The 16,514-nt window shown below is 44.3% G+C and overlaps 1 protein-coding gene across 2 annotated transcripts in view; it reads right to left on the reverse strand.

Annotated features, from left to right (window-relative positions):
* MYZAP (myocardial zonula adherens protein) overlaps nt 1–16,514 on the reverse strand; it is a 130,651-nt gene that overhangs the window by 101,438 nt on the left and 12,699 nt on the right. For both annotated transcript variants that reach the window (XM_089907164.1, XM_022579596.3), the window contains exons 3-4: nt 5,674–5,829; nt 2,478–2,570 (exon numbers count right to left, since the gene is read on the reverse strand). In XM_089907164.1, coding sequence (XP_089763290.1) covers nt 2,478–2,570; nt 5,674–5,829 — 249 coding nt within the window. The remainder of the gene's footprint in view (nt 1–2,477; nt 2,571–5,673; nt 5,830–16,514) is intronic.

Consider the following 16,514-nt stretch of genomic DNA (forward strand, 5'->3'; position numbering starts at 1 on the left):
TTTGAGTTTATTTTTGTGTATGGTGTTAAGGAGTGTTCTAATTTCATTCTTTTACATGTAGCTGTCCAGTTTTCCCAGCACCACTTGTTGAAGAGGCTGTCTTCTCTCCATTGTATATCCTTGCCTCCTTTGTCATAGATTAGTTGACCATAGGTGTGTGGGTTTATCTCTGGGCTTTCTATCCTGTGCCACTGATCTATATTTCTGTTTTCTGCAGATGTTAACTTTTATGGCAAGTATGTCACACAAACGAATTTTTTTTCTTCAAGGTTATTAATCACAAATATTTTTAAAAATGTTTTCTCCCGTATGCGTTAGCTAGGTTAAACCAGAGGAAGCTTATTTTTTCTTTAATTTTTAGTAGGTAATATATTCATAGAGTTCAAACATTTTAAAAGTAGAAAAGGTATACACTAAAATAAATCTCCCTTTCACTCCTGTCCTATTTGCTCAATTACCACCTCGCCCACTCTGCACCTCAAGAAGGAATCACTGTTAATTACTTTCTTGATGATCCTTCTAGTAACTTTGTGTACACACACAAAACAGTCTAGATATATTTATTTTCCCCTCCTGGTTTACATAAATGGTAGCACACTACATATGATATTTTCGTATTTTCCGATGTCTTGCTTTTTTTACCACTTACTCTATATCTTTGAAATTTTCCTGTATCTCTTTTTGAAGAGCTTATTCATTCTTTTTATTCTTTTTTTTTTTTTTTTACAACTCTGTGTATTATAGAGATGGAATTTATTTTACTTTCTCCTTCTTAATGCACGTGTAGGCTTCCAATCTTTTTACTATTACAAACAATGCTTAACAACTAAGTTCATACATACGTCATCTCACATATGTGAGATTTGATCTACAGAATAAATGCTTAGAAAGAAGCTTGCTGAGTCAAAGGATATAGGCATTTATAATTTGGGTAGATACTGCAAATTGTCCTCCCTAAGAGTAATGCAAATGACATTCTAAGCAGCAATCTTCCTGTTCCTCCACAGCACGGCTAATACAGCATCTTGTCCCACTTTTGCAGTTTTGCCAGTCTGTTAGGTGAAAATAGCATCTCAGGACCATTTTAATCTGAATTTCTCTTATTGAGAATGAGGCTAAGCATCTCGTCATACATTTAAGAGCTCTTCATCTTTCCTTTACTATAAACTCTCTGTCACAAATATTTCACCTATTTTTATGAGCTGTGGCCTTTTTCCTCTTGATTCATGGGCGCTCTTTAAATACTCAGGATATTAGCCTATTATCTATAATATAAAGGCAAATCATTTTTCCCAGCTTGTCATTTGACTTTGGTGTTTTTGTCAGCACTAGTCTTCAGTTTAATGTAGTCAAAATTATCAACTTCTCCTTCTGTGATTTTGGGATGGCATGTCATAGTAAGAAACTGTCTTCCCCACCCCAAGAGTATAAAAGAGTTCACACATATTTTCTTCTGGCACTTGCAAGTTTCACTTTTTAGCATCTTTGATCTATTCAGAATTTACCCAGGTGTAAGTCTGTCCCAACAGCATATACTGACTGGTCCATTTTCCTCCCTTCATTTCAGATGCCACATTTATCATACATCGGGGTACATTTCTGGGCTTTTTTTCATTGATGTCTATTCATTTATGTGCCAGTACTATATACTGTTTTAATCACTGAGGCTTTCTCAATTTCTTGTAATATTAAGAGGGATAGTCTCCTTCATGGCCTTTTTTCCCCCAGAATTTCAACTCTTCATATTTATTTTCTGTATACCATGGAACCACCTAGTCCAGTTGTAAAAAACAACATAAAAATCTGTTGGCATTTTTACTGGGCTATATTAAGTTTGTATATTAACTTGAATGGTATTGACATGTTATGATGCTGAATCTTCCCTTCTAAGTACATGGCGCATCTTTCTACTTGCTAAAGTCTACTTCCAGATGCCTGGTGGTTTTTGTTGTTGTTATTTCCTCTAACTGGTTGTTTTTTGTATATTGAAATCTAACATGTGTCCATTAATCTTTTACCCTGCTGCCTTACAGAATTCTTTTATTGTTTAGAGTAGTTTTTTTATTGGTTCACTTGAGCTTTCTGGGTATATCACCATATAGTTTGTAAATAGTGATAGTTTTACATCTACCTGTCCAGTTTTTATACCTCTATAAACTGTTTGTTTATTTCTCTCGTTTAATTTATTTCTCTTGTTTAATTCCATTGGCTAGGGTCTCCAGTACAATGTTAAATAATAGTAGTGGTAGCTGGCTTCCTCATCTTATTCCTGATTTTGGAGGGAATGCTTTGAATGTAAAGATTACTCTCGCCACAAAAATTTTCCTGTAAATAATAAACTTAATTCTGTGATAAAATTCCCTCGGTTCATTTAAAATATGATTCCATCATAAGGAACATCATAAACTCAAATATCTTCAGGCACTAGCAACTGAGAGGGAGTTCTAAGCTCTAGCATCCCTCCACATTTTACTTACTGACAGTTCCTGGGTGAGTTGTCGAATCTTCTGTCTCATTTCATCATAGTCTCCATACATTCGCTTCCTTACATTTTCCAAAGTGGCTCTTACCTGCAGCCCACAAAGATGCTAGTTAGAGATCAAGCTACAATAATAATAATAATAATAAATGCATATTGTGATTATATATAATTATTGATAACTATTAATTATACAAATAACATGCTCTAAAGAAAGATTCGTTTACTGAAATTCACCTGCCACCCTTAAAACCATATTCAGGCCAGATTTTCCCCTTTTCCTATCACATGTTTTTACAAGTAGAAAATGTTGAACAAGTTGACTTTCTAAACACATGGCTAGGAGGACCAAAAAACCAAAAAGCAAAAGCTACCTCTAATTTTCCCTATCTCTGCCCTGACTGCCAAAGAACAAATAAATGTTTGGAATATGAGTCAGGAAAGTATGAGCTTAGAGAGCCCGTAAATGTGAAATTCAGTTCCTCAGTAATCACCAACAATACACAAGGCACTAAATATAAGAAAAGTCAGTTGATCCCCCAAACACCTGTTTATACAAACTCTTTAAATTTCTCTACAGTACCACTTCCAGAGGAGTAACGGGGCCTTAAATATATTTTCAATAAAAACAAAAAACCTAACAAATAGTCTCTGTCTTCCCCCTTCTTCTGGTGCCCCTAGGAGGATGAAGAACTCAGGGATCCTGGAATAGAACAGGAAGCCTCAAGGGAGCCCTCTCCAGAATGCTCTGGAACTTCTATCACAGGAAAGGCTCAAAGGCAGGAGTTTGGTTTGACGGGCGTGTAGGGCACAGCATGAGTGGACCTAATTTTGAAGCCGTACTTGCACAACTAGCACGTTGTTTTAAACTGACTGACTGCATGTTTATTAGGAGTGACTGGATATTGGTGGAGATTCCAGGGCAGGAAAGAGAGGGCAAGTCAAGACACCACGCCCTCCCCAGATGAATTCTAGTAATAAAGACTGCTTTCTTGTCATTGACTACAAACACTTTGGGGAAATGAGCCAAAAGCACAACTTTTCATTCTGGGCAGGCAGAATGGCTCTCATCTGTGGCCCTGAGTTAGCTCTTGGGCTGCTTACCATTGGGAAGTGGGTGGAGCTGGGTGTTGCTCCCACTGGCAAATACTGCAGGAAGCCAACTAAGCCAGAGTCACCCACAAGCAAGGGAGGGCACACAAACCCATAAATACACTCAGGAATGAGGAGCGAGTGACAGGTCTGAAACCAGCTATAGAAGGTGTTTACCCGGAAATTAATTTTAAGTTGCAGATCACAGTGGCGGTTGGGAAATTCAGATCAGTTACTCCCCTGTGACCTGGGCACCGGACAGCCTGAACCTACTATCTTGTCTTGGGCAATCTGCGACTCTCCAATCTGCTTAGAAGGTTTACCTCTGAAGTGGTGCCATGTTATTTGGGCATTTCAGTGAGGAAGGCCTAAGCATTTCCATGAGAAACATACAGGAAACTAGGAAGGTGCAAGCTGTTCCTACCTAGGAAAATGAGGAATGGGATACTGTGAATGGTTAAAACTGATCTTTGGGGGTTGGATGACTGGGGCTCTGAGGCTGGTGGTTGTCACACATCTTCTGCCTGTTTGTGTATGAGTATAGCTCCTTTTCTTCATTTTCTCTGCTAAGCATTTATTGTCTTTTTTATTCCTTAAAATTATACAAGTATCCAAATCTTTCGAGACACATTAAGAAATGCACATTTATTATTTTTGATATTTGATAAAAGATGTTCTTCTCAAAAACTCAAACAAAAGCTGACAACGTGTGTTTTGTGTCTTATTTGCAAACACAACCAAATAAAATGAGGCACAAAGAACTCGTTTTGACCGTAAGGGTCCCTTCCCAGACCTCACAATCTATACATGAGAAAACTGAAGCCCAGACAGGGCAAAAGTTTGTCTGGGCCAAAGAGCCAGACCTTGAACCAAGATCCATGGGGACTCTATTGCCCACGCTGCCCCTGCTTCTCACTTTCTAGTCCACAGGCCAGTGTTTTGGTGCAGCTCATTGCCTCTCTATCTAATCACTCTGGTTTGGGTCACAAAGGCACTGGTCAATCTAGGGAGACACGGGGTGGACCAAAAAGGAATGGAAATGATGGATGGATGGATGGAGGGACAGGTAGGTAAGTCGATAGATATAGATAGATAGATAAAAAAGAAATGAAAAAATTACAAGGAAATGCTCCAAAATGTTAACAACTGTTCTGGTTGAATCGTAGAATTACGGGTGATTTTGTTTTCTTCTTCTTACATGTTTACATTTTCCAAAATTTCTCAATAGACCATATAGTTTAAAAGAAACGTAATATTCAGTCCCTGGTCAGGGAACTAAGATCCTGCAAGCCATGCAGCATGGCAAAAAAAAAAAAAAAAGTGATATTAATTACAAAAAAATTGTATTAATTGACCTGGGTTGGACAATGTCTACCATGGTTGACTTTCCACCATCCATTTCAACCTAACTGATTGCTCTGAACCAGCAATAGTCATCCTATTCCCCTTGCCAGTGATGGATTTGGGAACGGGCATGTGACCTGGGTCCTGGCCAATGAGAAACAAGGGGAAGTCTAATGGAGGGTCTCTATAAAGTAACCAGAGATGACTGTCCTCTTTTCCTCCTCCAGACACCATCATATTTTTAGATGTTGCCATGAGCATGAGGCTGAAGGAGAAAAGAACCCAGGGAAACTCAGAGAAATAGAACTGGAGCTTGGAGAGGCCTGCTTAGAGCCCACCTACCCCTAGAGTTACCCCCACATGAGACAAATTCCTTTTCAAGTTGGCTTTTCCGTTACTTGCAGCAAAAAGCATCCAAATTAATACAGTCGTCCAAACTTGTACATTAGGAGTGTTCAATGTAATAAGCAAAACTACTTAAGAGCCTACTTATCATACATGGAAGAAAGAAGCCATTTGGTCTCCTGAGTATCCCTACTTAGTAACATCTAGAAATTCACTCTATACCTCACTGCAGAATTACATCTGCGCTTTTCCTATTACCATGAAGATCTGTAGCCACATTTCCATCCACAATGATAACACTTAGAATTGTTCCAAAATGCCTTATTACATTCATATCAATGCTTCCAACTCCACCCTCTTACATGCTCCAAGAAGTGTAAAAACCAGAAAACAAAAATCCTTAAACAGCTCACGTCTTTGATGTAGTTCATCTCTTCTTTCAGCTGATTGGTGGTCCACCCATACACCACCATTTCTTTCTGCTGGTTTTGATCTGATCTTCGTACCACACCATAGACAACACCCTGAGGGAGTTTCATGGTGGGTTCCCCATTGCTCAGGTCACGATACTAAAAGAGGATAGAAAGAGAGAAAGAATAATGACTCTTTAGGCCTCGTAGAGAGGGCTGTCATCGTGGGCCCACTGTATATGGTTATGCAGGTTGTATCCAGCACTAGGGGGCCTGGCAGTGGGGAGAGCGGCCAGTAGAAATCCAGCCTGGCCTCTGCTTGCCAAGTCACACCTGGCGTGGGCTGAGCCTGCCTTTACCCTCGAGGAATAGCACCTTTCCCTAATTTCTACCAAAGCTCTGTTCCTTTACCTTGTAGTACATATGCCAGGCCCCATCTTCCCAGAGAAGGTGCCTTTATTTAATTCTCACAAAGGCGCCAGGCGGACTTACGCCATCCCTGATAACAAGAGTGTCTAAAATCTCGCATTCTTGGTAATACTGTTTTTCTCTTTATACCAGTTCCTCTGTATGACTGCATCCTCATCATTAACTGTGTGGCCTGAAATGCATGAGGTTGAGATACGCAAGGGAAGAATTTTGGCAGCCATCTGGCAGCCAGATTGTCCTCTGAGGTTAGGTCTGACCCTGGAGCCAATTCTGAGGAAAGGGGATAGGGACACCTGTTGTGACCATTCATGAAATATTTCTGGAAAGCCAGGCAGAGGTGGCATAACTTCACCCCAAAAGAATCTTCTGCTCCTTAACTCACTCAGTTAAAGCTCTGATCAGTGCTAAAGTGCAAATACCTTTGGGAAGTGGGGAACATGTCCAAGTCCTAACACATCTTCACAGACTGAAGGCTCAAGAAGCAGGAGAAAGAGAAACTAAGATTTGTTGAGCACCTACTATAAGCTAGAAATGTTCCTTATACGTTTAATCTTCACAACGACACCGTGACATGGTGAATGTCCTCTCCACTTTATAGCTGAGAAAACTGAAGTTCAGAGAGGTTAAGTCTCTCCCTTATGGTCACACATCTAGATTCAAGCCCAATTCTGTGTGACACTAAGTACACCTCCCCACAGTGCAGGCTTTGTTACATGTAGAGGCACAGAGTAGGCCTTCACAATATGGAAGGGACAGGAAAATCTCAAGATGAGACAGTGAGACTTCAGAGAAAAACCAGCCTACATCTAATCTTCCTTGGGACAATGCCACAGAAGGCTGAATTCCATTATGGCAACTCTGTTCTTTCACTAATTTTAAAACCACCTTTGCGGGCTTCCCTGGTGGCGCAGTGGTTGAGAGTCCACCTGCCGATGCGGGGGACACAGGTTCGTGCCCCGGTCCGGGAAGATCCCACATGCCGCGGAGCGGCTGGGCCCGTGAGCCATGGCCACTGAGCCTGCGCGTCCGGAGCCTGTGCTCTGCAACGGGAGAGGCCACAACAGTGAGAGGCCCACATACCGCAAAAAAAAAAAAAAAAACCCACCTTTGCATAAACTCTTTCTATGCACTTGCGAAACATCTTTGACATATAAAACTATAATTTGCATTTTAAAATCATTCATTTGCAGAATAGTAAGTACTTTATATTCCCATTCAGTCAAAGTTTGTAAAAGTAAAGCAAAGTTACCAGACAAATTATTAATCATTAATGACCTCTAAGGAAGGGACAGTGGGGAGGGGCAGGGATGCTGGAGGAGAGGATGACTTCAATTTTTTCTTTATACCCTTGTGTATGGTTTGTTTACAATGTGAGCTTTTTAAAAAAAATTAAGACAACAAAAGAGCCATTGCTTCCCACTCTTCTGTACAAACCTGTTAAGAGAGAAAATATGAGGAGTGGGCCACTCTGCATTTGCTTCTGGAAAATGCTTCCACTTGAGCCCCTCATACCTGGGTCCCACGGGCACTGAGGCAACTCTTGAAGTTGGTACCTAAGTTTAGGTGAGTGGGGGGTTAAATGGCTCTCAGTGGAGTGCAAAGCTGGGATTAGATATCCCTGCTTTACTACACATTTAACTAGGAAGAGGAAAAGCTCTAATGAAACTCCCCACATACCAGGAAACAAAAGCATGCTCTTTCTGTCACCAACTCCACCCAGTTCCTGAAAAACAAGCTGATGTCGGCAGGTGGACTGGCTTACAGGAAAATGCTCAGGTGGCCGGATACAGAGGACTCTGCCTCCCTGCCCACGCGGGGAGATGAGGTCCATCACTGACAGAGGCAAATACAAACATGCCAAGGACAACACAGTCTGTGAAACACCACCCTGGAGGTCGTGGATCTGAAAATTATGCACATGGAAAGATACCAAAGTTCTGTTAAGTAAAAAATAGTAAATTTCATATTCCCATTTTTTGTTTTAGAAGTGTGTGTTTGAGTATATAAAACACCTAGAAAGATGGACTCCACACCGTTAATGATAGTTTCCTCAGTGAAAAAGGGGATTTCACTCTTCCCTTTATGCTCTTCTCTATTCTATTCTTTAACTAGTTTGAAATAACAGGCATTATATTTGAATTGATCATTTTTATTTTAATTTTCAAAACATGAAAACTAAAAAATTATTACAAGGTCAGGGTCTAAATGACAGACCCACAGGGAAGGGCCCAGCACAGGACTCTGCTCAGAGGCAGGGCCACCAGCATGGGCCGTCCCACAAGGACAGGATTCCTGAGGCAGCGCGAGGAGCTGCTGGGCTGTGATGCGGAAAGGGAACGGATGGTTATGGAGAAAGAGAAGGGGAAAATATTTGTTGCCTAGCCATTTTATTATACAATATTTAATCCTCACAGTAACCCTACTGTGTAAACATTACTCTTTCTTCCAAGGTGGTAGCATTCAAGTGCCTGTGCATGTCTTTCCAAATCTAGGCCCTTTCCTTAACCAGAAAGCCTTCAGGATAGCTAAGAGGAGAGGAATTGGAACACACATGTCCCTGCGACCCACAGACCTCAGGGCTACGGGAGCCAAGAGCCGGGCCCTCAGGTCCAGGGCCATTGGGAGGAGACGGGCTGGGATGGGAGGCTCTTCTCCAGCCTCCTGGCATCCATCTCCCTGGCCCCCACCACCTCCTCTCTGTTCCTTTATCAGCCAACCTCCTTCTTTTTTTTTTTTTTTTTATTTTTATTTTTTGGCGGTACGCAGGCCTCTCACCGCTGTGGCCTCTCCCGTTGCGAAGCACAGGCTCCGGATGCGCAGGCTCAGCGGCCATGGCTCACAGGCCCAGGCGCTCCACGGCACGTGGCATCTTCCCAGACCGGAGCACGAACCCGTGTCCCCTGCATCGGCAGGCGGACTCTCAACCACTGCACCACCAGGGAAGCCCAGCCAACCTCCTTCTTGCCTCAGGCATTTACACAGGCTATTCCCTCTGCCTGCAGAGCCCACTGCTGGGCTGAAACGTCCTTCCCTCAAGGTCATCTGCACTGACCCTTCAGACCGTCAGGGCGCCACAACACTTCCCACAGTCGCGACGGGGTGACTATCAGCATCGTTACTATATGTGAGGCCTGCTCCCCTACCAACTGGAAGTTCCCAAAAGTCTAAAGTCTTGTTTGTCTTTTCCACCATAATCCCTGGCATCTAACAGTGATCACCACTTAAGGAGTTTCCCAGTGAATACTTGCTGAATGAATAGGGGGCTTTAGAAACTGGAAGAGGTTCTGGGGAATTACCCAGAATATGTAAATATGGTCCCCTGAAGAGAACATCCTTTGTTCCTCTTAGATGGAGGGACAGGGAGATGATATTTGTCCCAATCATAAAATCTATATCCAGAAAATGTTGCAAAGGAGCTGACGCTGCTATCATTTTTATGAAAGGTCGGTGTGATTTTGGTCAAAAACTGGAGGACCCAGAAGAAAATGAAAAGAGCTGACAGGTTTGGCACTGTGTTTGTAGCTAAATTTTTCTCCTCTTGTGTCCTTTACTCTCCCCATAAGATAAATGTTAATTTTTAGGCATGATAATAGCATTGTGATTACATTAAGAGATAATCTTTATCTTTTAGAGAAATATGCTTAAACTATTTATGATATCTGGGATACAGGGTGGAGGAAGTGGACAGGGGTGGAGACGGGGCAGGACTGACTATGGGCTGAGGGTTGTCAGCTGGGTGAAGGGTCCATTATTCCCCTTTTGTTTATGTTTGAAATTCTCCATAATTAAATGTTTTTTAAACTTCTTTACAATGCTGCTCTGTATTTAAAAAAATCAAATTTTCAAAAATGTACACTAGGCCTATGAAAAGCCTCCTGGGCATGAAACAATAGTAGGGTAAAATCGCCTTGCAAACAAAAGTCCTAATAAATGCGCGGAATGAAAAAGTTATCGCCAAAGAAGGGAAAAGGAAATGATCAGCTGAAAGAGCATCCCAAATCCCTCTGTGCAATGCCGCAGAATTAACAACAGGCACCATCAGTAAACTATACAGAGAATGTCTCCGTGAAACTGTTCCCTGGGATGTATGCACAGCTTAATACTTACTTACATTACAGGCTCATGCTATGGCTGTTTTCCCTAAAGATACACTTGGTGGCAAGTGCCTTAGAAAAGAAAAACTATAGAAAAGTAACCCAGCCTCAACTCCTGCTGCAAGGGTTTTACTGCTGAGGGAGAGCTGGGGTACGAATCCAGTGACAGATGACCATATTTTCCAAACCCTAAATCAGAATATAAGATCTTACAATGAGATAAGCTCTATAGAGGCAGAGACTGTATCTGCCGTAGTCACTGCTATATCCCCGATACTTAGTATAAATAGATGCTCGGTAAGTACATTTTGAAGCCAAGAAGAGAGAGAGAGAATATTTGGAATTGTGCTTAGGCCAGAATATTTGGAGTATGTGGTCATCCTAGACACTGATCTGTGCAAAGGAAGAAAATCCCATGGTCAAGAAGGGTTCTTAGAGAATAATACCAGAAAGCACAGTTTTCCAAAAATCCAAATTGATGGTAGTAGAATGCCACAGTCAGCCCCTGACCCCAGAGGCTAGGACAGGCAGCTGGTCACACGTCCAGCTGCCAATATGACTTAGATGGACCGTAACATGGATTGACTGACTTGAAAGCTATAAGCCAAGTTATTTCCAAAACTTTTTGTTTGGGACCTCTTCCTGCAGCCAGAGGGTGGCAGCTGACCTGGGGACTCTAAGTGCTGAGCCTCCGGGCATCCTATCCATCTTGTAGGCAGAGGAGGTGACTTTCAGGAATGTGCTCTGACCTGTCTGACCTGTGTGTCCATCATAGCAAATTACGGTTCCTGGTCATTACTCATGCTTGACTTTGTTTTGCCCGATTGTGACAACAATGAACGCTACAGCTGAGCCTAAGGGGCTCTTCCACAGCCTGGGAGGGAAATAGGGAGGGGATGGGCAGCCCTGTCCCCTCAGAGAAATGGAGACCTTTGGCTTATTGAGATACTTGTTATTTCTGACTATCTCACAGATCGAATAGAGACCACTGCCTATATAAACTCATGCTTGGAAAAAGACGGATCACTTTGAATGCTTAAAGATGAGAAGAGGGCTTCCCTGGTGGCACAGTGGTTGAGAGTCCGCCTGCCGATGCAGGGGACACGTGTTCGTGCTCCAGTCCAGGAAGATCCCACATGCCGTGGAGCGGCTGGGCCCATGAGCCATGGCCGCTGAGCCTGCGCGTCCGGAGCCTGTGCTCCGCAACGGGAGAGGCCACAACAGTGAGAGGCCCGTGTACAGCAAAAAAAAAAAAAATGAGAAGGGAAAGAAAAATTCTAGCCAAGCAGAAATCCCACAAGAGAATGAAGTTCTAATGACAGTATCCTTATAAGAGTAACCTCTTAAAGATATTACTCTATACTCTATAGTAATATCTTAGAGATATTACTCTTTATATTACTCTAAAGATATACTCTCTCTGCAAAGATATCTCTAAGTAGTATCTTAAAGATATTACTCCATTCTAAGCAGACAATAGCTGCTCAGGCCTAAACAGGAAAAAGAGAAGGAGAAGAATATCTTCAGGGAGGTGGGAGGATCAGTTCTTTTCTGGAACCCAGGGGTATAGTACACACCTTAGGTAAGTTACCTCGACTGATACAACAGACTTTCCTGAGAGGAGGAAGCGTGCAAGTTGACATCACCATGACGACACGGCCGGGGCACAGATCCGAGACAGAACTACTACTACTACTAGCTGTGTGGCCCTGTGCAAGTGACTTAACTTCACTGTTTCAGGGTCCTGAACAGTAAAAGGGGGATAATACCACGAATTTCAGAAGCTTGTTTTAAGGAATACATGGAATAATATACATAAATCATCTAGTGCACTGCTGGGCATACTAGCAGATAACTGACAGATTCTATTGTTAGCGGTGGGGGCTTTACATTTCCGAGCATCTGATTTCCCACCAAATTCTCCACATCTGTCTGGATGCTTCCGCCTGTCTGTCCACCTCTCTCCTCTTGGATCCTATTGCTATTCCCATCACAGTCACCAGATTTACTATGACAGTGAAACGCTCACCCCTGAACTGGCCTTGGTTCCTCTGCTAGGAAAATTCAACAGCTTGGTGCGCAATCGCCTGGTCCCTCCTCAGTGTCCAATGAGGTTGTGGGGCGGCAGCACTGCTGGGGCAGCCGACGCAGCCCTGACCTTATGTTAAACCACAGCCACTGCACTTTCACCATTCTACAGATGGTGTTGTCGTACATATTCGTTTGAATAAAGAGTTCCAGAACTAAAGAAATGTGGGGAAATGCTGGCTCCAGGCTAACATTTCCATTTGCTAGAAGAGGAATTTGAGGCCCCTGGAGATGACTTGAGTGGCCCGACCACGACCTCGAGTGATCAGGCAGCCAGCACTAGAACCCAGGCCTCTTTGCCCTCCAGGGGCTGCTATCTCTGAGAGGCACATAGAGTCCTACACGCTATCGCCAGGGCAGCTCCAGCCCCGTCTGAATCACAGCAGCACACTCCCTCATCTGGCAACAGCCCGTGATGTTGTATAAACAGTCACACCAAGGATGAGAACGCAGCAGGCTTATTCATCCGGGGCTTTTAAGGGAACAAGGACTATAAAACCGAATGGCAAGGGTTTCCTTTTCATCATTTTACTGGGCTAGGAAAGCCCCCGACTTTTCATACATACACATATATCCGCTCTCCCTCACTCAGGGCTCTCCAAGGTCGAGAGAGAAACAACTTCTTTAAAAACACAAGTCACTAAAGGACATCTATGACAGAAGGATGCTAATAGCTAATTAAAATATTATACACTTCAAGCTACTTTGTCACTTTGGAAACACCTCACCATCGCACAGCCTCTGAATAGGCAGAGCTCAGATCGTATTCTCCAAAATTCAACTATGCAGTGAGACCCTGATTCAACACGATAAAGGTTTAATAGCTGGTGTTGGTTCTATCTCTTACTTCTCTGGGTATGTGTGTATCTGTGTGTGCATAAGAATATTTGCACATAGATTTGGATAGGAATATGGATACATACATTCACAAAGTTCTTTGAAAATGATAGGGGTTTAATTTCAAAATTATCTACTACCAGGCTTCCCTGATGGCGCAGTGGTTGGGAGTCCGCCTGCCGATGCAGGGGACAGGGGTTCGTGCCCCGGTCCGGGAAGATCCCACGTGCCGCGGAGCGGCTGGGCCCGTGAGCCATGGCCGCTGAGCCTGCGCGTCCGGAGCCTGTGCTCCGCAACGGGAGAGGCCACAACAGCGAGAGGCCCGCGTACCGCAAAAAAAATAAATAAATAATTATCTACTACCAACTTTAATTTTAATGTTCAACAATTTAATAAACATGTCATCAATCCCTCAACATGAAATTTGTGTCTACAAACTAATCAGCATTTCCTCTTCCATATAATTAATGACGTTTAATATATAAATAAAAGTCCATTGCTCATTTGCCCGAGTTGTTAATACAATTTAAGGTGATAATATTCCACAAAGAAACTTATCAGGGGTTGAACAGTGTCCTGCAAATAGAGAGCACGTTGGAGCCCCCTTCCCCAGTGCCTCAGAATTTGGCCTTATTTGGAGACAGGGTCAAGTTAAGAAGAGGTCACTGGAGTTAAGACCTAATCCTATATGACTAGTGTCCTTACAAAAAGAGGACAAATTGGATTCAGAGACAAACACACACAGGGAGAACAGCATGTAAAGCTGGAGTGATGCTGCCACAGCCAGGGGTTGCCAACAGGCTCCAGAAGCTGAAAGAGGCAAGGAAGCATTCTTCCCTGGAGCCCTCAGAAAGAGCACAGCCCTGCGGATACCGTGATCCCGGACTTTCAGCCTCCAAGACTGGGACGCCATAAATTTCTGCTGTTTAAGCCCCCCAGTTTGTGCAACTTTTTTATGGCAGCCCAAGGAAACTAACACAAAACTGAATCACCATAATCCACAGTCACGCACTAAGCGCCAACTATGGGCACAATTAAAAGACTGCACATTTTTAAGTGTGTGTATATATGGACATGTTGTACACGGATGTTGCAGGAATATGTATGTATACACATGTGGAGTGCTTAGCAGCAGATGGCTAGGTGCCAAGGGAGAGGGTAGCCTGGGTGTCCTGTAGCTCAAGAGAGGGGATAATCACCCAAGCACAGGCGGTCCAGGAAGGTCGTGGGGAAGCGGGCCTTCAGTAGGGTCTTGAAGGGTGAGGAGACTTGGATAAACTGAGTGTGGCTGGGCAGAGACTCATAAATGATCCAGATTTCATACTTTTAAATACTCAAATAATGGTAATACAGCAATAAAATATCTGTCCATAAAAGTAACACCACGTAGAGAACACTGAACACCAACTTGGCCGCCAGCAGGACAGGACTGGGGAGAGCAAAGCTGATGTACGGGGTGTGCATCCTCCCGAAAGCGGCCAACCTGTGTATGGAGGAGTTCTCTGAGGTAAGGTTTGTGCAGAGAGAGGAGGCGAGGCCCAGGTGTATTGGCAGAGGGATGCTCAGAGGAGGACATAATAACATCAGAAAAGATGCAGCAGGCACAGCCCAAAAGGGAGGAGGAGATGCAGGACAGGCAGTTTCAGGAAGGAGAATGACTTCTCCAGGGGGGACAGGGGAGAAAAGCGAAGAACGAGGGCCACTGGGTTTGACAAAAAAGGGAAAGCAATTTGGCATTAAGTCATCGCCTCTCTAATCAGTGTTACAGGCCAGACACTGTGGTGGGACCTTTGCATATACTAGCTCAGTTACTCTCTGCAGCTAGACCTCAATGTGCCCACTTGAAAGATGAGGAAACTAATAGCAGAGAAACAAAGTGTCTGGGAGCCACCCGTGGACTGGGGAAAGCAGTCTCGGGGCAGGTGGGATCTTCCTTAAGAGAAAGACAAAGAGAAGCAGGCAGCTGAGCATCTGCCTTAGGAGCAGGAAGCCGTCCTCATCCACCCAAGGAACCCATGACTCCAGAGAAAGACGCTGCCTCTGTTGTAATTACCTCCAGAAGCCTCCAAACACCCCATCCTGAAGCTGGGCAACCTGTACCACCTGCTACACCCTTCCCCCCGCTCCACTGTAATTCCTCTTCCTGATGATTTGGGGCCAGTAGATAGAATGGCCCAGCTGGCAGTGGTGTCTGTGTGTGGCCAGCTGCCCCATGGCATCCTTAGGTCCTCAAAAGACACTAAGCAACCTCCATGACTGTGAAAAAGAACAAGGCCCAGTCCTGCCCTCAGCCGGCTGAAGCTCTAACAGGGCCCTGGAAACCCTCTGAGAAGTTTCACTTTATCAGCAACCCACTGGGCCATTTACAGCTTCTACATCCGAGCGAGCTCCAAACCCCGCCTTTGCACGCCGCAGACCCCTCCAAAGGAACCAAAGTCACTTCACCAGTGTTCCCGGCATCTTGCAGTTTTGTGGGCTATGTATGATGTCACAGAGAGGGGCAGCCACACCGAAGGCACATCAGAGGAGCTGGCACCCCCAGGGCCTCCTTGCTGGTGCCTGCCTCTGGCTCCCAATGACTCAAGACCAGGCACCTGGCTAGGACATGGTGACGAAATCACCCAGAACAGCCTCACAGTTACCACCAGGACCTTCAAGTGCGGCCACCACCCAAGGACTTCGGTTCTGGGGTAACAGCCAGCTTCACCCTCCTCCTCTCTACCCCAGTTCTTCTGCAGTGAGTCACTGATGCATCAGAGATGGGCACTCAGGCTGCACACCTGGTCCCCCCAGTCTAAGAAGCATCCTGGCGCATCCTCTCCCCCAGCATTTCTCCGCACGCCCCTTGAGTTCCCAGGCAGGAAGTTGTAGGGTGCAGGGAGACTGGAAGGACTTTGTCCCCCACCAGCACCACTTTCACCTGGATTACATCCTGGTTCAGGATGACGTTTTGATCAAAAAAAAAAAAAAAAAAAAAACAAAGGAAAAAAAAGGAGGGTCTAATTGCTTTTAAAAGTTTGAAAAGCACTGTTCAAGACCAATAGGCAAATCAGTACACAACGTGGTTACCAATGCACCTGTGACATAGAACACATTTCCTCTTTCTTCGGGAATACTTGACTATTCTTGTGCAGTGACATGCCCTCCAGTGCCTCACATCATCCACTGTCCCAGTGTCAGCGCCCAGAAGCCCCTCACAAACATCTCCTCAGGCGTGCAGCTCGGGTCTAACTCCCAAAGACCAAATTTCCCACTGTGTCTACCATGCATATGGGGCCCTTGTCCTGTCACTCATCCCAGCCTGGGCCCCTTTCTCCAGCAAGCACTCGTTCTGATTCGCCATGTGCTAAGCTGCCCATGAACCCCTGGACACAGCCCAGGGCCACTTCTCTGACC

The sequence above is a fragment of the Delphinapterus leucas genome, chromosome 2 (assembly GCF_059928025.1).
Source record: "Delphinapterus leucas isolate spDelLeu-1000000601 "Yukka" chromosome 2, BTC_Dleu_Yukka2, whole genome shotgun sequence".
In the NCBI taxonomy this organism is placed as follows: domain Eukaryota; kingdom Metazoa; phylum Chordata; class Mammalia; order Artiodactyla; family Monodontidae; genus Delphinapterus; species Delphinapterus leucas.